Source organism: Atractosteus spatula, chromosome 23 (assembly GCF_055471065.1).
Source record: "Atractosteus spatula isolate fAtrSpa1 chromosome 23, fAtrSpa1.hap1, whole genome shotgun sequence".
NCBI lineage: Eukaryota > Metazoa > Chordata > Actinopteri > Semionotiformes > Lepisosteidae > Atractosteus > Atractosteus spatula.
In genome coordinates, this window is record NC_142728.1 from 3,600,927 (window position 1) to 3,622,233 (window position 21,307).

General features: G+C 40.6%; 1 protein-coding gene across 1 annotated transcript in view; it reads left to right on the top strand.

Moving 5' to 3' along the window:
* The window catches only part of LOC148816077 (multiple epidermal growth factor-like domains protein 9), a 190,068-nt gene that overhangs the window by 124,522 nt on the left and 44,239 nt on the right, over positions 1 to 21,307 (top strand). The window contains exon 4 of the mRNA XM_088940606.1: positions 16,708 to 16,857. Coding sequence (XP_088796732.1) covers positions 16,708 to 16,857 — 150 coding nt within the window. The remainder of the gene's footprint in view (positions 1 to 16,707; positions 16,858 to 21,307) is intronic.

Genomic DNA, 21,307 nt, shown 5'->3' on the forward strand with positions numbered 1-21,307 from the left:
TTGATTGGATAGATTTGACATTGTTGACATTGACAAGAAAGGTTTGACTCATCTTTGCATCATGGAAAAAACAAGTTGTTTTTTCAGACGTCATTGAACAGTCAGCTTGCGCTATGACAAATAAGCTAAGTGGAAGACACGATTAGCTTTTAATTCCTGCTTCCTAAATGCCTTAATAGTTTAATTATTCTGTATCAACTTAATGGAGTGTCTAAAACTAACATGTGGTGGGAGTATTCAACAGCATCAGCAAACTGGGCACAGTGTGCCTGGCAAGAGTCCTTTTTCTCAATATAAGTGATTTCAATTATATTACAAGTTTTATATTGTTTTTAATTTAGATTTAATTTAAAAATCCAGACCACGATTCACGCAGAATATGTCATAGGCACTAAATCACCTCATTAGCTGAGAGTGGAGCCGAGGGTTGATTAAACGCTGGCATTGTGGTAATTTAACCTGTTTTGAACAACAAACCAATCAATAGGGAGGTCCAGGTGTAATGGTCTGGACAAGAATGTCTAGACACTACAGAGCTCTAGATACAATGATTGATGGCAACATGACTGTGTGACACTATTCCTCTTAGGAATATTTAGAGTCATGAATAAATTGACCCTCGTGTTTTATGGAATTCAGCTATTATGACAAATTTATGACCAATATGTCTTTGCTCTGTGCATGGCTGTTATGATTACATTATAACATTTTTGGAATTATTTTAAGCAAGACACATTATCCAATCCATACCTCATTCTGATTTATGATGTTTTTTGTTCACCTTTCATTAGGGTTATGAATAAATCTGGAGGATGCTGTAAGATTGTATATTAAGCATATTAGTCAATTAAACAGTACCTTTTTGAAGTTTATTGAACAGCCATTCATCCTACAGAGTGATAGTTATGATGTCCCGGTGAATGAAATAAGATACAGTACAAGATAAGTGGCATAACTGATAAAGGTGCTCTGCTGAGGGCGGGTTAAGCTCCATGATCACAGATTCTGACCTGAACTAACCTGTTATGACCAGGAGAGCACTGCCAAGGGTAAAAAGCTCTTTGTTATTTGGCCTTAAGACACTCATTGTCCCCTATAGCCTCCTGAATTGTCATGCGTGCAGGACTGTCAGTGAGAGGCACATGTCTCTCCACTGGGGTCTGAACCTCCTATACGGGGTTTCGTAGCGTGTTGCTTGACTAAAGACGAATGGCTGGAAGATGAGGGGTGTTGGCAGAGTGTGTCTGCACTTCCTCAGTTTCCCTGTGTGCGGCTACGAGGTTTGTCACTCTGAACTAAGGTATGACAAATACACAGTTCCAAATCGGTGGATGGTCCAAAAATAAGTCCCTCATTGTGTGAGAAAATACAGATTTTTTAAATACATATCAATTTTAATTAATTAATTTTCAATATGTTTGTGCTTAATAGTAGTTTTAAACTGCAGTTTGGCTTATGTATGAAGATTGACAGTCTACAGTTCACATCTACTATAGAGGAGTAACTATTCTGTAACACTATCATAGTCAATCCTCAAATTGCAAGTGAATCTGTAATTCAGGCTGCAGGGTACCACTCTTCTTTAAGAGATAACCAAGGGCTGGCTCCAAGAGCATATGTGAGATTAGATTAGAGCTGAATCCTATGATGCTGGATTAGACACCTTGCAACAGCAGAATTTCAGCTGATGATTAATGTGTTGCCTGTTCAATTAACTCAGCAAAGCATATTTTTTTGTGAGCTTATCCTAAGGGTCTATTATGGTTCTGAATTTTAAAGCAGCTGCTGAAGGCATACTGTATATTGGGGAAAATTAAAAGATGGATGCAGTGCTATCTATTCTGGACCATGTGTTACATCAGTAAGGAGAATAGACTCACTCGTTAAATTGCATCAATATCCCAGTCTTTATTAATCATATCCAGGAGGAATGCAAAACTGCTCATTTCATTGAGAGTTCACAGTCGTCATGGTATGTGCTCATGAATCTAGTGTCTACTAAAGCCGTTCTTACTGTGGGGATGACGATTAATTTGTTTTTCTTCTTTCCTGCCCATCATTGTGAACATATTTCCAAAGATGGTCATCAGTGCTCAGTCAAGTCCGAGTTGGAAAGCTGAAAATACAAGGATCTCCTGAATGGCTCCACCAGTCAAAGGATATACTTAGAATGCAGGTGGGAACAGTGAGGGAACACAAAGGTCCAGAGGTTTCTAGTTCTAGCTGAGATGCCCCAGTCAGGCTGAGATGATTCTGCCAGCCAGAGAGAGGCCTCTTGACTTGCTGGTCACCTCTTCCAACAGCAGCATGGTTTATCCCTAGAGGTGTCCCATCCCAGTAGTGACAGATGAGATCCAACTACAAAGTCAGCATGCTACTGCTGTTGAATTTTGTGCTTCCAAGCTGAATGTTTGTGTAGTAAAAACCATTACAGGCGATTCACATTGTTTATACAGTACACTGCAAAGTCTGCCAAACATGCTTCTGGATATGTTCCACAAGGTTCCTTTTTCCAATATACTGTACAGTATTTCATTTCAAAGAGGTCTATACTTGTAAGTTCCACAAGCATAAAACATAGGAGATTTCAGAATCTCCCGACTGCTTTTAATACAGTTTAATTTAATTGAATTAAATTCCTGTAAATTGTCCTGTGATATTGAGTGCATTTTATTTGATTTGGTTTCATGAAAAGCTTTGAAATCCTTACACACTGTAATAGATCACCATAGGAAAGTGGGAGCACTTCACTAATCTAGCTTTAGCGAAATGTTAGTTGAAAAAATTGAGCAATTTCAGTTTTGGCTTTTTGATACAATGCCTTACATGCCAAACTACATAGCTGGATAATGTGTAATCAGCCTTTAACATGATTAATTGGCAAAGTGTTGCAAAATCTGTACTTGGCAAAACCCTGTCTGTACACTCCAGCACAGATTCAGTTACCTTTCACCTAACCAGGACTGACTGGAGCACCATGAGATATGTCTGGACCAACTGGAATTTACAGTAGTGTTTTATTAAGGAAAGGTTTAAAAATGTACATTTTGAAGATAATATTATACACACCTTGTTCATTGAAACTGCAGATGCGATCAATCAATGAACACAGCACATGAAATAAGTCTTACAAGGGGCGAGAGCCCACCTGATTTCTGTTGAAGGATGTGTGTCTTTTCATTTCACTGTTACTCGTGTCCTATAGATTAATGGAGCAAGTAATCATGGGAGTTCTTGTCAGCTGCCCTTTTCTGAGTGTGATCTTTTAACCCAAGACAATGTCCCTGTTGCACTGCATCTTAAAAATGGTCTAACAATATATATGCCACTTTTAAAGCCCTAGAATGGTGTTACTTCTAGAACAGCTCGATATTTCTCCTGAATTTGTGGAAAAGAATGAGAAAGGAAACAATATCAATCCACATGTAGCTAATGCTTTTAAAGTTGAGATTTTCAGCTTCTAGTCCCAATGGCAATACAAATTTGATGCTGTTTCCCAGTTGCTTAATTGACCGCCTGTGCCTCATAGTTCAAGGCACTTTGTCACTGTCTGGTTGGTACTGACAACTCGCTGGGGCCTGTTCAGAGAGGAAGCTTTGAAACACTGATCAGACTGTTCCGAAACAATGAGTCGCAGTGAGGAGGCAGAAAACCACAGTCACTCAGGCAGCACAGCTAGACTTGAGCGATTTGCTCAATTAAAAATCACTGAACCCTGGCGTATTAAATTGAGCACCCACCAAAATAATCAGATTGTCTAGTTGAATCACAGTTTTTTTACATCCGTGGTGTACTGTAAATATCTGCCTCTTGCTTGTTTTGAAATATTAGCGTCTCAGGGATTTCAATAAATGTTGCTTCCAGGTAAACAATAGTAATTCATTCTGTGAAACACCATTAGAGTTCTCGGGGTTGTGTGAACATAGATTGTTCTCAGTGGCCTAATAATAAAACACAAACTTTTTTAGGCGCCAAACCAAGGAATCCAGTATGGTAGGAGACAGACAGAGACAGCTCCTGATTCTTCTATAAAATGGAAAAATGATACAGTTAAAAAGACACATTATTTACTGTACAAACAGATCATACTTCACTTTGTACACTATCCTATCACACTGTGCAAAGAAGGTCTGTGTTCATAGAAAGCACATTGTGGGGTGCCAGAGGGTACTGAATTCCTGCCCGACAGCTCCTGGTGTTCTAAATTATTTTCATGGGGAAGTATATTTAAAAGCAGTAGTTTTTTTTTAGGTACAGTACCTGATGTTTTCTTTTTTATGGAGCATAAGAAATATTACTAATAAAACTGAAGTACTAAAGCACACTGTTTTAGAGCAGCAGACAGGAATTTACAGTGATGTTCATAAAATGTGCAAAGGCCACTTGAAGGTTTTTTTGTATCGTAGCATTGCAATTTAATCTTAAATGCGCAACATGTAAATGAGAGAACACTTTTTGTATTTAACAGTCAAAACTACGCATCTTCGGGGTTCCCAGGATTATAGCTCTTTAGATAATTAAAGATATTTTTCGGCATTAAGGATGGATCAGCAAAGAATCTATTTCACTTTAATGGGTTCACTATCAAGTGACAGATGACTGATGAGGCCCTTTGTGTTAAAGGGATAGCCTCTATTCTTCAAACTGATTTCTGCAATTAATATAGCTTCCCCTTTTCACAATAGTTTTTTATTTTACGCTTATGATTGCAGTCCTGCTGATACATTGCAGACAACGGTCCAAGCTGCGGTTTGGAAATATGTTAGCGATGGTTATGAAAGGCCTCCACTCTGTATTGAAATCTGTGCCATTAAGCTCCATGGATGTTTTCAACTGCTGGACTGTGCCTTTTGTTTCTTTTTTGTTGTAATGTGAACAAATGCCTTTTTTTTTTCTGCTGCTGTGCAGTGAGAGTGAATGGTGCACTAGTCCCCTTTGTTCTTTGGAAGATATCTGAAGTTCAGAAAATTGGCATCCCTATGTTAATCTGAAAACAAAATCCGACGACATCAGTCAGTTTCAACTTCCCACTCCCTGATTTCACTAAAGAGGTAGAAAACACTGACCATTAGCAGTCTACATCTTATAAGTTGTTGTTAACTTTTACAATGAGGATTAATTTATATTGTGTAGATGTGAACGTATCAGCAGAATGTACAGTAACTATGTAGCTGACAGCCTGAAAGTGACATTCAACTGATGCTGTGCCATAATATTTTTAATTGATGCTTCCAGAAAAGAACAATTTATATATAGAAATTAACATCAGGAAAAATGGTTTGTGCTTTGTTTGAAGTGCTATGAAGTGAATGTGTCTGTGTGAAACCTCATGTGTGAGCACTGCGTGCTATACATAGTAATAGTCTGAATTAATAGCAGTAAATCTAGGCATTTACTTGCCCTGAGACTCAGAAACATGGAACACTTTGTAGATATCCCTGCCATTATACCAGCACAGGGAGTATTATTTCTACATCCTTTGCAAATTAGATACATATTTCAACTTTATTCTAAATTATATCGTTTAAATATACTGATTGTTAGGAAAATTAAAGATACATTTTGTGTAGTGGAGGTACCTATATCCCTTACTGAGCTAAGTGAGGTGACTGAGGGCATAAGAGGTAAATTGCCTACTGTAGTTTTGATGGTATTCCTTTTGAACTTTATCTGACTTGTTGGCCCCAATTAAGTTCTCTTATGCCTTAAATTATATACTGTATGCTGCCATTTAGAACAGTTCTTTATAGAGTCATATCAAAGCTGCCATTATACTCGTAGTACAGCAGAAGATCTTTCAAATAATTTCAGCAGTTTCATTAATTAGTCGAAGCTGAAATTCCATATGCCCAATCTTCATCCGTGGTGTTACCAGGCAGCAACTGTTCTTTCTTTGCTATTTCTAGGGGCCACTCTGTGTCTTTTGACATTCTTCTATTCCGACATCCACTTGGAGAAAGCCTGTACATTCTTTTTGGGCCCATCATTTTGCAGTTTAATTTGCATTTGGTGGAAAGATTTGTGTCCCAGAACACACAACATTTCCAGTCCAGGTACAATTATGAAGAATTGGAATGTTCTCATTCTAACAAATATTTTCAATGTGGCTGGCTTGGCAGTGGCAATTTTTAATACAAGCTACCTTACTCTTCTTTCTTTTTTTATTTACGTCACCATTGTACACTAGTGCCCATGATACTAGGCAGTAGCAGTAGGATAAGAGTTCATTAATAATTTTCTTATTCCTAGAATTTTATCTACCCTAATATGTTATTCCTCCAGTCCTTTCACATGAAGAACTCCTGTATATGCATGCAGTGAGGGGGGTGGGTTGCAGCAATGTTCAACACACATTGACTAGTCACTAAATTTTGAGCAACTATTGAGTATATTTATCTGGGGAAGGGAAAAGGTTGGGCAAAGATGTTTCTCTCCAGCCTTTAGAATAAGCAAACCTAATGTGTTTGCTAGTATACAGTGTTATCTAAGGCGAGGAGTAATTTCACTCACATGTTCTCATGCATCCTCGAAATGTTCTGTACAGTCTGCAGTACCCCGATAACTGCTTTTCTCACTCTTTCTGTTCGACAGCAACGTTAAAAAAAAAAAAAACTGCTGATCCTTCCAGAAAAAAAATCCAACATGTCAGCTTTTTCTATTTGAACAAGTTTAAAAAGTGTGTGATCCGTTGACAGTGCAGCTGACTAAAGGCCTCTGGCCTGAGATGTCCTGTCATCAGCAGGGCTGTGTGTCCACGTGGAGGAAAGAGAGAGGGAGGGAGCAGGGAAAAAGTCAATCATCGACTCTTCCTTTCCTAGGACAAACTATTGCCTTTCCCAAAGTCAATGGTGAAATAGTTGGTGTACATTCACAAAATTAGAAGCAGCTAAAACTGCTCAATGAGCACTGTGTTCACTGTGTGCTGTTCACCCTTAGAGAAGTATAACTTTGTAAATTTAGCATTTTGTAAGCTACTGCAGCTTTATTGTATTGACATTGTATGGACCTTATAATATAAGTTATATACTGTACCGTCATAGAATGAAAGTCTAATGAATGTTTCCTGTAATGACCCTTTTTGTATTCCTGGGGTCCAGTATAAGAAAGGCATGTTCAAACCGTAAAAATAAAAAGTAAAAGTGGAAATAAAGGTTGATTTTTAAAAGTAAATGGGCAGATAACTGTGCACTGTAGTCTTCATAAACATAGGTGCAGCGTGTTTTAAAGAAACTTTTGGGAGGAGGTCAAAACCTAATATCGCCCACAAAGTACTTATAAATATCACACTTCCTGCTTACTCAATTGTACATTACATGTCTGCATCCTTTCCTCCACCCCATCTGTGCTCTTGCAGCTGCTCCCTGGCTCATCCTTCATTAAAAGTCAAATGTTTATACATCTTTCTGCATCACTTATGGATGTTCTGTCCCTGCGCCTATGAGCTCAATGCATCTTGAAGAACTTTAATCAGTCTTAACTCCCCAGTGCAAGAAAAGAGGGAAAAGTTAAGGGGGAAAAAAAGGAAGATCCCTGACTTCTGCGTCTCTACACCTATATAAATCCTAACCTCTCCATCCAGTTCAGGGTCACAGGGGAGCCGGAGCCTGTCCTGGCAAGCCATGGGCACAAGCCAGGGTACACCCTGGACAGGATGCTAGTCCATTGCAGGGCAGACACAGAGTCACACATACACACGGGCTAATTTTCCCAGAAGCCAGTTAACCTACAGTACCATTATGTTTTTGGTCTGTAGGAGGAAACCTGGCAAAAACAGGGAGAACGTACAAACTCCACAAACGCAGCACCCCAGAACTGAACCCCTAGCCCCAGCACTGTGAGGCAGTAATGTTAACCCTGAGTAACATGTGCCTCTGAGCCACTCTTTACACCTGTATGTACATATGAACATACATCTGTACATATCTGTTCTCTGCAAATGCGTGCCAACCAGCATTGCTGAGACAGTCTTCTAGAAGCCTGAGCTCAGAGGATTAAGATTCTGCAGTCTTGGACACTACCAAGAAAAGTCAAGGTGAACAGCTGGGGTTCATAGGGTTGACTCACTAATTGCTATGTTTTAGTATTTGAAATGCAGTTTCATAGTGAGGACTGTATGAGAACTCATGACATTGGTTAGGAAAATCAACCCGCCTTGAGTTCTGTATTTTTTACCTTGTCTTTTGAAGTTCGCTGTATCCTTACATCTTAATCATCTGCTGCCTTTTTTAAAACCAACAAGTATCCAACAAGAAAACGAGAAACAAAAGAAAAACGAGCAATTATTTTGAATTAAAATATAATAATCAATATGAGAATTTATGTGATGAAACCACTTTTAAAATGACCTATAACCTTGACGCCAGTAATGAGCTGAAACTGACTCTAGGCATGAAATGAGTCTCAGCTTGGTTTTTCTGTCGCGCAGATTTTTAGTAAATAACTCTCAAGTGAATGACAGTAATGTATTAAGAATTTTAGTTAAGAAAAAATACAGATAAATAATAGATATTAGATAAAATGATAGATTCCTCTATGTCTAAAATCAAATTCAGAAACTCGCTTAGGTACTGTAGCTAGTTCCGGACTTCATGAATACTTTGTGCACAAGAAATGCCTGCTATTGTCAATTTTGAACATGCTTGCCCTTAGTTTCCCTTTGTGTCGTTCTTCATCCAAAACGAAACGCAGCATCTAATTTCTTTGACACCATTACAGCTCGATGACTATTACAGGAGTGGATAGACATTTCAGTGAATCACCAGGGCAGTTATGTGAACAAAAACTGAACAGTTGATAGAAGACGAAAGCTCCCATTCCCTTGAATATACCATAGTGCAGTACAGATGAGTAAGGCGCTTAAGAGCTGAATGAATCGTCAGCAGTGTTCAGAGCCAAGACTCGCACGTCTTTCTTCATGCTCAGCCATGTCGGTGCTGTCCAGATGCTGCCCTCTCTCCGTTCTCACCATCGTTTTTCCAGCCAGTCAGTCTGGTTAGGGGTGTTTTCCTTTTTTTCCCCCCCACCAAGAGCAGCAGGAGAACAAAGTTAGGGCGCGAACGTGGGGTTCAGGAAAAAGATCTTGCTTCAGCTGATAGTGACAGGACGACTAATTCGATTAAGAGTTGCCTTCATGCGGATTAATCTAGTTTTCCTCTTGCTTAGTGACTGGTCAAGCACAGTGGTGCCCTGTCTAATATGAAACCAGCTCAGTTGCTGATCATGCTGAATGGCTATCCCTGGGTGGGGGAATCAGAATTGCCATGGCAACACGAAATGTGTGAGTGGGGGGAGGCATGTTTCTTCACCGCAAGGGGTGGGGGGATATGTTTCTTCAAGAGTAGCTTTTATTCCGGAAAATTAGGTAATCATTTAAAGAAAGGGTAGACAAACCGTGCAGAGCCATTTGACCATACATAAATTGTGGAGTCCTAATTCAGCATGAATGAAAACCGTGAACTGCCTACAATGATTATTATTTTATTTTCTGTCTTTTTAGTCCATTTGCAGCTGATTTCAAGCACAAAACTAAGAATGAAATCTAGCAGCCCCTGCCTCTGTGGTGGCATAGTGCTGTTATAACGGAAAATGAGAAAACGAATCAGAGCAGTTTCTAGTTTACTTCATTTTTTTTTAGGAATGACTGTAGTATTGGCAAGCCAGACTGAAATCAGTTCAGGGTCTTAAACCACATGGGTATATAAAATGAGGAGCAAATATTAGGAATGTCAGTTCCAAATAGAAAGAGCTGTCATGATCAATTAGAATGAAATAAGTCAATTTAAATAGTTCATCAGGCTCTTAAACTTACAGTATAATGCAATGCATATTGCAGCGCTGAAGTCACAAACAGGCAGATCTTGTTTGTGGTGTATCAAAAACAGTTTATATTTAAATGTGTCGTACAGTACATAATGGAATCCCAATGCTATTGTTGTAGTTCAGTGTACCATTACAGCACAATAAATAAATCTGTTTTATTTTAAAGGGAAAAAACAGGACCCAGGGTTACAGACTCTGAGTTTGAAGATCCAAATAATTTTCTTTGGCTTCAATTATACATTTCACGCCAAGTCTAAATGTGAAGTAAGTGGTGTCTCGTTTCTTTGTCAACACCAGTTTTTGAATCCTTTGCCCTGGTTTGTTTAAGTATATGAAGTTCTTGGCCATGCTAGATCTACAGGAAACATACTTGCTTTGTCTTTCTGTTTTGGTTGTCCTATTTACTTCATACAGTATCTGCCCCCAGCGTTAGTGTAGTTCTTCACAGGTTGGACAAAAAAGCTGATGGATCGATTTGTAGTTGTTGCCTTCATATCATCTTCGTTCATCTGTATGTTAGGACTACAGACTTAATTATTTTCATTATTCCCTTTCTTTACGGTGGTGTACGTACAGTACATGTAATGCAGACTTGTATTTGCAAGATTGTCCCTACAGGGAGTCACCTACAAAAAGGTAATTTTAGTGACTGTAGTTCCATCCACTGACAGACGAGATCTACCTAGTCATGCGAAAATAAATGACTTTGGATGCTAGAAAGGACCCCGGGCTGAAGATGACATTGAGAACTGCTGCACAGGCCAAGTGTGAGGTAATGATAGCAGTGTTGGCATGGCAGAATCCTCAAGCGGTCAATGTCAGCGGGCAGCCACAGTGCCCAGCTGGAAATGCAAGCCCAGCAAACTGGCGAATCCCCTTCAGAAAGTCTCTCTTGTACAGTGTGCTGAACTCCAGTTCTGCACAGGAGAGTGTCTTGAACTGCCGAATGCTTTCCAGTGTGATTTAATGTTCTCGGTTTGCATCAGAAGGGTGGTGTTGTGGTTAGCCCTGCTGCTTAACTCCGGACCTGCAGCGCTGTCTTGCGTGGAGTTTGTATGTTCTCCCCGTGTTCGCATGGGGTTTTGCCAGGCGCTCTGCTTTTCTCCCACAGTCTAGAAGTATAATGGTAAACGCATTGGCTTCTGGGAAAACCGGCCCTGGTGTGGGTGTGTGCGTGTGTGTTTGTTTCTGTGTGTGCCCAGAGATGGAGTGGTGTCCTGTCCAGGGTGTATCGCGCCTACTTTCCAGGTTTAGCCTCTGCCTCCCCCACGACCCGGAGTTAGACGAAGCGATGAGACAACAAGAGAGATTGAGATTGTACTGTATAAACGCTTTCGAGATGCGCTGCTACCGATCTGTCCTGCGCGTCCACTGGTACCGTTATACAACTAATACAGCAAATCGGTCAGAAGCGCATCTTGTCACAGGTCGTAGCAGGTCGTGAGCTCCAGCTATCTGGCTCTATCTGCTCGGAGATATGAGTGGACCCTGCGGCCGTGGACGACCACGTCGCGATGGCTGGATGACATTCTGGAGTGGTGTGGGGCAGGTCTACAAACATTCGTCCACACGACCAAGGATCGACGGTTGCGGAGGGGAATAATGGACACTGCATTGGACACCAACGCAGTTGATCTTCATGGACAGTGATGATGATGATGATCATGATTAGACAACGGATGGATGGGGCTTCATCTGACTTGGAACGCCTCATCTGAGGAAGCACTCCACAGCTGAACTGTCCTCTGTTCTAGACCAAATTTGCCCATTAAGTTCACATTCCCTCTCAGTATGTTAAGTTGTAAAATTCAAATTTCCTTTGAATTGATTTTCGTTGGCCTGTCTCTTAGAGTAAATTTCACTCTGTTTGGAAGAAATGTTTAGCTTTCTTTTTTGGACAGAAAAGGAAACTAGGATTTGAGTGTTCTGAGGCATCTTCCCCTGTTCTGACACAAAGAACGGTATACAGTGTGTTGTACACCAGCATTCAAATGGCACTTGGGTTGTAATACAGAAATACAGCGCTGGCTGTATTTCTGACAGCTCTCTCACTTCAGCCACGGAGAACTTTGAAGTCTACCTTTGACAGTACCAGTCGCTGCATGAGAACACAATGCACTGCCTGTTGGCTGACTGGAGCCATGGCCTCCAAAGGTCTCAAGACGCCTCCGCTGTAGCTCAGGAAAGAGGTTTTTTTGTCTCGTGTGAAATACATTTTTTGATGCTGTGCAGTTAATGGTGCACTAGTCCTCTACGGAGACAAATACCACATTCACCGCACAATCAACATTTAGAAGCTAGAATGTACAGGTCTAAAAGCATGTGAATCATGAGCAATAGAATGCAAAATATTGGCCAGTGCTGTATTTTTAATTGCCTACACGTCTCATAAAACATTCTGCCAGTGTGATGCAGTTTTGCAAGTCACTGCTAATTATGAGGCTTTTTTTTCCGATGTTATGCATATGTCTAGAGATGTACCCAGATAAACTGAGAAGGCCAACAGCACAGTTAGAGATAATGATAAGTTATGCACTCAGCAGGGCAGCGTGCTGTGTGTTTGTGTTTAAAGAAAAAGCACATTAATGGAGCTCTGTCAGCCGAAACGTTGTTGAAAGTTTTCAGCAAGGGATTGAAGAAACTAGTTAAGCTGAGGGCAAAGTAGGTGTGAAAATGCTTTTTAATCAACATACAGTAATTCTACAATGTAACATTAACTAATGTGAGAGAGATTAAATCAGAACAAATCTGCATTGGAGCACAATGTGAATGCATGTCTAAAATCACACACCTAATCCATTTCCCATACTGCTGCAGTTCATTTGTGTAAAACGTATAAAAGTGCATGGATTTAATAATTTCACAATTCTGATGGAAGAGCACCAACCTACCTCAGCTGATTTTCAGGCGACCTGTTAAAACCAGGTTGTGTACTGTTGAACTGAATAGGCCACCAGCAGCAGCTATGGAGCTGTGCCCCAAGGAGAAACACCAAATGAAATTGTCTTGCAGCCTAAGATCTTGACTGTGGCTTTGCAGCTCCCCAGTGCTGGGGTATGGGTCACAAGCCAAGAGACCAAAGCCGTGCAATAGACTGCTTTTAATGAACGCCGCTCAGGAAATCGCCTCGCATGCTCTGGATCCTAGTCAGAACATGGGAAGCAATAGACTGAAACAGGTGAGCAGTGCAGAATACAGACCTCACCTTTTCTTTCTGATGAAGGCCTGCAGCCCGATTTTCTGCTCTTCTCCCAAGCGTGCTGATTTCCAGACCGTCACTCTCTGTGCTGACGCTGGAAAGCGTGAAATTCAAATCCCGCATTCCGATCCATTACTCATAAGGCGTAAGTGTCTAAAACTAATGAAGAAGCACTTTTTGTTAATTGTCTTGTCTGCATAAACCCCCAAGGGGTTTATTTCCCTGCTAACTCACAGAGCTTCTTATTTTCTGTTTTGCTTGCTGAGATTGCATCATATTACCAGCATCAGCACATTGAGGAGAGGGGCCCTTGAGAGTCACTGTGTTTAAAATGAAGGTGTGTCTCTCATGTTCCTTGACTCATTCCTTTATCCTAAGAATCATTGCAAGAAGTAAATACACAGTTAAACAAAAGAATCAGTGTGGTCTTTGAATTTTACTGTATGTCCACAAGGGATTCATAAGAAGACAAAGGCTCCAAGTGTTCTGCTTGGGGGAAAAAAATCCCCTATAAACAGGAAGGAAAATGGAGATATCATAACTAAACCAACATTAAACACATTAATCCTTCATACCAACAACAGATTATTTGTTTGACAGACCTTTGCGAGACTTTGTCTTGCTAAAAGTTTTGCTCATTTCTAAAAAGCAAGTGGTTCTGCTGCAAATTGTGTTGACACGTTTTTTAAAAAAAAGCATAATGTAGTGAGCTACACCCGCACATCTCGCATGTTTATTGTGATAAAAAATATTTTGTTGTTTGGGAAGTTTTGCCTTGTAGTGTCAAGAGGATTCTTTTGTATTTATTTCTTAAATTAACGCTGTTGAATTTCTGCAGGCGTAGTAGCATTCTCAGACATACTTTGGAACAAAACCTGTCAGTAATAGGTAGTGAGACGTTTCTGACACAGTACTGACCACCACAGCACTGTCATTGAAGAAGAGACTAAAAGAATAAAGCATAATCGAAAGAAGCCCAGGTGTGCAGCATTTCAATACATTCATAAGAGCGGGTTCAGCAGGGTTGTGAATGAGAAATGTTTTTTTTTGTATTTGTTTAAGCGTTTTCTAATAGTATTATTTAGTGGTTCATTACCAACACATTTGATGGTGGGGAGGAACAGACAGTTTGTGATTTTGGCACTCTGATGAAGATCTGTTTCCAAAACATCATCCTTTTATGAGTTCTGCAATACAGTGGGAGGTTTGGAAACTACGGCGCGCGCAGGAGTTTCTCTCTTCTTCAGCCTTTCCAGCTCGGAATTGCTCAGTGCCAAGGAAATCGCCTCCCAGCTGCACAGCATCTCGCCCCTTTCCTGGGAAGTGCGAGGGCAGTGTGCCCGCACCTTGTGAAATGTGTTCTGTCAAGCCATTTTCCTCTTTGCCCCCCCCCGAGCCCCAGGCAGGCTGCGGCCTACAGCAGAGTTCTCAGTGAATGGACTGGGCTGGCTCTCAGGCACTGTGGCTGACTCAGCCAGTCTGTCTCTGGCACTTCAAAGTCACGTGTGCACCACCTTTTGGTGACCCCTAGTCACTGACCTCCGATGCCATCGCCCACATTGTATTGGCTTACATTCAATCAGCCACCGGTGAACTACTCAGTTTTCTCCACCAAATTACAGAGTGACGTGAACCTCCACTCTGGTCCATTCCCCACTGCAGAGGAACGTTATTTGGACTTAACGAAGGGGCTTTAAAATGATCCTTTCAGATCCGTAAAATGGAAAAACAGAAGCACACACCATGGAGGGCAGCAAGGAAAGAAGGAACATTTCCATCAATACAACATTGGGTGTGTGAAAAAGGGAATAATCCCAGATCTTGCACAGCAGTGCAAAGTCAGCATGATGTTTGACGTCAGCATATCAAAGGAGAACCTGTTCATTCTCCAAAGGTACTGGCAGCAGCAGTCAGACTCCCAAACATACAGTATTATTAAGGATTGCAGTTTTCAGTCAGTATGTGACATATTTCTCCAGCTCCTTCAGTGCCATTGCATTCAGATGAAGGTTCTCTTTTATTTTTTCTTTTATTTAAAAGAATATTATTACAGGGGCTGGGTCTCATTGTTGTTCAGTGGTATTGTACTGTATGAGAGAAACTAAAATAATTGCAAAACAGATTCACAACCTCCAGTAAACACAAGACATCATTCTGTAGTCTGAAATCAAACAGTAATGTGTTGAGGATAGGTAGTAGGAAACAGTTCTTTTTTGGATTAAGCTTAGTTGGGTTTTTTTTGGCAAAGACTCAGGTTCTTTACATTTATCTGACCGCTTGATGAAATAGTTAATACAGTGCTAAAGCATTACTAGTTTAATATAAATACTGTATAAAGTCTAGCAGAAAGCTGTGTGTCTTAATCTGTTTTTCCAACAAAGTAATGTAGTGTTTAACCTTGCTATCAAGCATCACTTTAATTGACCCATCAAATCCTAAGAGCCAGGTGTTCACATTTTAGAGTTAATTAAGAAAGAATTGATGTCCCGTGCCTGTTAAAGTATGAGCTGTTATTACTGCAGTTTCACTACTAAATGAGGTCTTGGCCTCCTGTGGCAAAAAGACAGCCCAATAACAATAAGATATCTGAAATGAAAGCTCACATGTGCCAAATGAGCTGCAAGGCAGGAGTGCAAAGATGAACGAGTTCAAATCATTGCATAAGGTCTTTTTTTAATCATTTTCACAAATGTCCTGTAAAACATGAAACTTTCTTAAGAATACAATAACATAAGAGAGGTTCCAACCAGCAAACTCCATTTTGACTACCTAGCCCATTTGGTAGTTGTTAGTTTATCGATCCAGAGATCTCATCCACTCTTGAAAGAAACCAAAGGATCTGCTTCAACCAAATGCCTGAGTAGATCGTTCCAGACTGCAGCAACCCTTTGGGCAAAGAAATTATTACATACATTCTGCTTTACTGTATCAGCTGCATTTAATCTTATACTTTTATTGTAGAGTGATTATGTTGTTCTCCGTCAGCACCTAATACGGTATTTACAACACACTTGTCTTGGTCTGAGAACACTGGACCTCAAGTGAAAGAGGACACAGATACTTGAAATCTTAAAGGCTCTGTCATGCCAAAGGAACAGCCACTGAAAGTGAGCTTGTCACTAGCTGCTTGAAAGCTTTCTTTTCTTTTTTTTTTGTCTGAAGTCACATAATGAGAGAGACTGAGCACGTGATAGAACTCAGTGGGAAACACTTGATCTGGAGAGTTTAGAACAGTCAGGTGCTTCAAAGCTACACTTGTTTTGTATTAGACGCACAATCACACATACAGTACACACAAATTAAGGACATGAAAGAGCCCTTATTTAACAGCTTTTCTGAAACAGGACAATTGTTAAACAGCATCACGCTTGAATGATGCATTATCGCACCTATTTCTTTCATGCCTTATTTATTCCAAATCTGGCTTCTCTCTCCTAGGTACAAAATATTTTAGCCTAGATTGGTGCATGCCATGTGCATAAAGCAAAAATAATAATAAAAAAAAACTTTCGTGCATTTGATTTTTGTGTCACATACACTTCTGTCAGAACAGGTAGGATTTTCTTCCTTTTATTTTTTGCATTTTACTCTAACTCTTTTTCAGTGACATCGTCACTGTTTGATAGCTGCCTGGCCAGTGTGTCAGATCCACCTGATTTTTTTTTGTGTGTGAATTGCTTTTCTTTCAGGCACTTGTGTGAACTGCCAAGACAACACGCAAGGACCCCGCTGTGAAGAATGCAAGTACAGTTTCTACAGGAGGCCCGGTGCAGCCCTGACAGAGATCTGTGAGCCTTGTCCCTGCTCCCCTGTCACTTCCACAGGGAGCTGCCATATCGGTGAGTCCATTCATTAACATTACTGTACAGTACGTAGCCCAGTAACAGGCACTCCGGGCTGGGAGGAAGCAGCCTGTGTCTTTGTAGGTGGCTGAAGAGACTGGGGAGGAAGGCACTTGCTTCTCTTTAAGGTGTCTTCTCAGGCACCGAGGAACGTGACGTTGAGCTGAGCCTGTCAGTTAAGCCCGATGTCCGGGGCTCCTGAGGTTACTGGTTTTTGTCCGTAGGAGCTGGTTGCCAAGTGATGGTGTGTTGCTGTGGTTAGTCTCGACTGCTGAGAAATTCACAGAGAGGATTTTTTTTTTGATTATTCTCATTGTCAGGCCTTTCTTCGGTGTTCACTGCTGCATCATTCCCATTATTGTCATCTGTCCTCTTTTTTTGTTCGGCAGAAACAGACTGCCTTTGATATTGACTGCGTTTGGGATCTTGTTCTGGCAGATTCGCATGGAAATGCGAGGATGTCATCTTAGAGGTTAAATCTGCGATTCAGTAAAGGTCCGCTAAATCCGGATGAAACTGCGGCTAAAGATTGGTCTGGATCAAGGCCTGCAAAGCCTTGAGGTATACTGGTATTGAGCAATATCACTTGTTTGAAATGTTTCTTAGATAATCACATTCTTCATCTTTGAATACAGGTATTATTGAAATGGTACCTATTATGATCCAAGCATAATATTATCTACCAGTGAGGCATTTGTTTTTAGGATGAACAGAAACAAAATACTTGTCAGTCACATGCAAAACAAATGAATAATTATTTTTATTGTTATTGGGCAGTGGGTGGCATTGCAGCCTTTCAGTGCTGGGGGCTTTGGGGCTTCCACATAAACTTGGGGTGCTGTCTGTGTGGAGTTTATGTGGATTTCCTCCAGGTGCTCTGGTTTCCTCTGACAGTACAGACATACCGGCTGGTTAATTGGCTTCTGGGAAAAGTGTCCGTGGTGCGAGTGCGTGCCTGTGTCTGTGTGTGCCCTGGCATCCCATCCAGGGTGTATCCTGCCTTGAGCCCATCGCTTGCCAAGGTTGGGTCCGACACCCCACTCCAACCCACGATAGGCTAAAGGTTTTAGAAAGTGGTTGAATGGGTGGATTAATGTGCAGTTTAACTGCAGAAATGAGGATCATTCTGCTTGAATGGCAGACTGAAAAGCTCAGGCTACCTTGTGGCCAATCTCATAATGGTCAAAAATAGAAATGGCCGTTTCAGTTCACATGCTGTCACAAAGAGCGCATGTGCAGTATTCAGCAAAGTATTCGCCATTGAGTATTCGCCATTGAATGGTTCATCCATTGACATATAACACATAATCTTCTGATGCACACGGGGATGCACATGATCAGAGGACCGGCGTTTGCCCCTCTGATCTCAAGCTAGAGAGTTCCCAGGAAGTTGCAGGGGTCAACATTTCGCTCAGAGTCGAAACCGCTTCAGTCAAGTAATGACACTTCCATGTTTGGCGGCACGTACTGGTAGCTGACAGGTTAGGAATCCCACAGCAGCATGACCGGGGTTTTAACTGAGGTTACCGTGCGAAACTCGTGGGACTCCCAGTTTCCATTCATTTTTTGTAATGGATTCCGAATCTTAACTGTTTAAAAAGTGCTGTTTCTCTGGACAAAGGTCAGTGCAATCATGACTGTAGTTAGAGTAAACTAGTTTGTAAAGTGCTTCTTAAGATCTTATGATCTTTAGATAAATTATATGTACTGTATCTATATAATTATATGAGTAGATAAAAATAGCTAAGAATTAGTGCCGTTGGCACAGCCCAGAGGAAGGCTTTTCATATTTCTGTTTGGGTTCGATAAGCCGCTGCAGTGGAGAATATCACAGAATGACTTCAGGGCTCTTGACATCAGAGTTCCCAGCAGGCATCAATCAGCAGCAGAAATCCAGAAAAGCCCCTTACTGTACTTCCACACAGCCAGACGCTGCATAGACAACCAGCAGTTTTCTTAAAGGATTCTCAGCCTCTTATTTTGAGGGAATCAAGAAACCATGTGCTTTGGAGGATTGTGAATTCTGCATTTTTTTTGTATTATGTTGCATTTTGACTAGCTATACTGGTGCTCTAAAGCCTTGAACGTTTGTGTATGTTCTACCCTTTTCTCTCAACGTTTTTATTTTTTATGCCAAAATCATGTTTTGAAATTGTTTTTTAATCTAACGGGCAATACTGGTTTATCTGTATTTACAAAGTAGCATTTTGGCTGAATGGATGTGTGGAGAGGAACAAACTATAAGGAATGGTTATTACCGAGCAACTCCTGACAATGATTCAGTTGGATTTTATTGGTAAATATAATGGAATTTGTTAAGAAGCATCATAGTAGGTACCTAAATTAAGATTCTCTTGAATTGCTGTGATTTCTTTTTTGAAGAATTTCTGATCCATATGCATAAACATAAAGCTGGCTTTTTTTCTCAAGCAAACTAAAGTTAATTAATATCAGCCAAAGTTGTTTTAATAGTCAAGAACACTAGTTGAGGCTTTAAGTGAATCCAGGATGCCCTTAACAAACAGTATGTGTATCAATTCCTCTTAGTGTATAAAAGGCCGAAGTCTTTTGCACTGCTAGGTGTTGGATATCTACTGTAGGTATGAGCAGTTTTTTCTTTGAGATTTGCTTGTTCGTATAGCCAGTGTTTGAGAAGAGTTAACATACTGTAGCTGTGGAGCCACACACTGTAGCTGTGGTGAGTCAGGAATGCTGCCACTGTTTCTTTGCTGTAGTGCATTTGAACATTCTCACTGGGCTTCAATCACATGGGCAGCCAGTCACTGCAGGAGTAGCTGGTTAGCTTGAATGACTGTCTTGCTGCTGTCTCACAGCAGTCACTATAGATGGAATTAGGACTGGCAGGCCACATTTACACAGAAGAGGCCAAAAGGCAACATCACACTTTCTGAAAAGGGATCAAAGGAGATGCAAGATGTTTCCTTCAGGCTTTCGTGATTATGTTTACATGCTGAGATGTGAAAGTACATGCGCCGTTCCTCTGTCACATCAGAGGGAAGATGAGGAGGAAATAGTTATGTAGATTTTTTTGTCAATCGCTTCTATCTAGTCTGCAGGTCATGTTATGCAATCTTAGAAATCAAAGTCACTAGCAAATTGCTTGACTTCTTGGTGCCTTCGTGACAAGTCAGTATTTTTGTTATTTTTAGTTTGAGTAGCGAGATAAAATTTTATTCAGCAAATTAGGATTATGGAGGCTTATTTGTTGTTATTTGTGTTATTTAGTCTGTTAATTGTGCTGCCAGTCAGTACGATGGTGTTTCTGTCAGAATTGTCATGTTGAAGAACATATGCATACAAGTGACCTCCGACAGCACTTGTGGAAATACAAACAGCCACTGCTTCACCCTGTTGTATTTTAGCCAAATGGAAAATGAATGTACCAAGAAATAAATCCTAGAGCCGGGATTGTCAAAACAGAAATTAAAAAAGAATTTTTCTCCAACTTCATGTGTGAAGCAGATGCCGGAAGTATGCGAGTTTCTTGTGCTGCAAGTCTGTTCTACAGTTTAACTATAGGCAACAAGAAGCTGCCTATTGTTTGTTGTAGGAAAATATGTGGTTTGCCATGTAAAAGATTTGATCTTTTTGTGAACATTTCCGCCTTTATAACAGCACAGCCCACCCAGTTTAAATCAGAGTTGGAGGATTTAACTCACCGAGTTAAAAAAAATAAGAATAGGTATTTGCTAGATATACACTTAAAAATTACAGTTCAATTAAATTTGTGGCCTTATTGCCATAAAGGGTCATAAATAAATAGCCTTAAAAGTTAATAAATAAAAAGTTAATATCTCATTCTTCACTTATTTTTAGTGTTTATGTACTCAAATCAGATTGTAGAATTTGTGTTTCAGTAATGTTTATGCAGTGAAAGAGCTACGGACAGAGCTACATATTTACAGTATATGTCAAAGTTCTGGGATAGCTTAAACATTTCTGAGCAGTGCTGTTCCATTTATTCTTTTTTCCTTACTTGATAATATTGCTTATGTCAAGGTCACAGCTTTAGAAATGCTGGACAGGCCACAAAACAACCCCAGTTGTTGTTCAGACAATTGCCAGTTAAATACCACTTTCTGTCATTGAAAACTGACTGTCAATGCCTCAGTCTCCTCAGTGGACTGAATGGGCAGAGTCATGAGGCCAGTTCATGTTCAGAGGCCCAGTAGCCAATATTTCAGAGGAATTATTGTTTTCATCATCCATCCATTTTCTCACCACTTTATCCCAGTCAGGATCGTGGGGGAGCTGGAGCCTGTCCCAGCATGCAGTGGGTGCAAGGCAGGGTACGCCGGGATGGGACGCCAGTCCATCACAGGGCACACGCAGACACGCACACTCACACCAGCGCCAATTTTCCCCGAACCCACTTAACCTACCTCTTTGGACTCCAAGAGGAAACCCATGACAACACGGGGAGAAC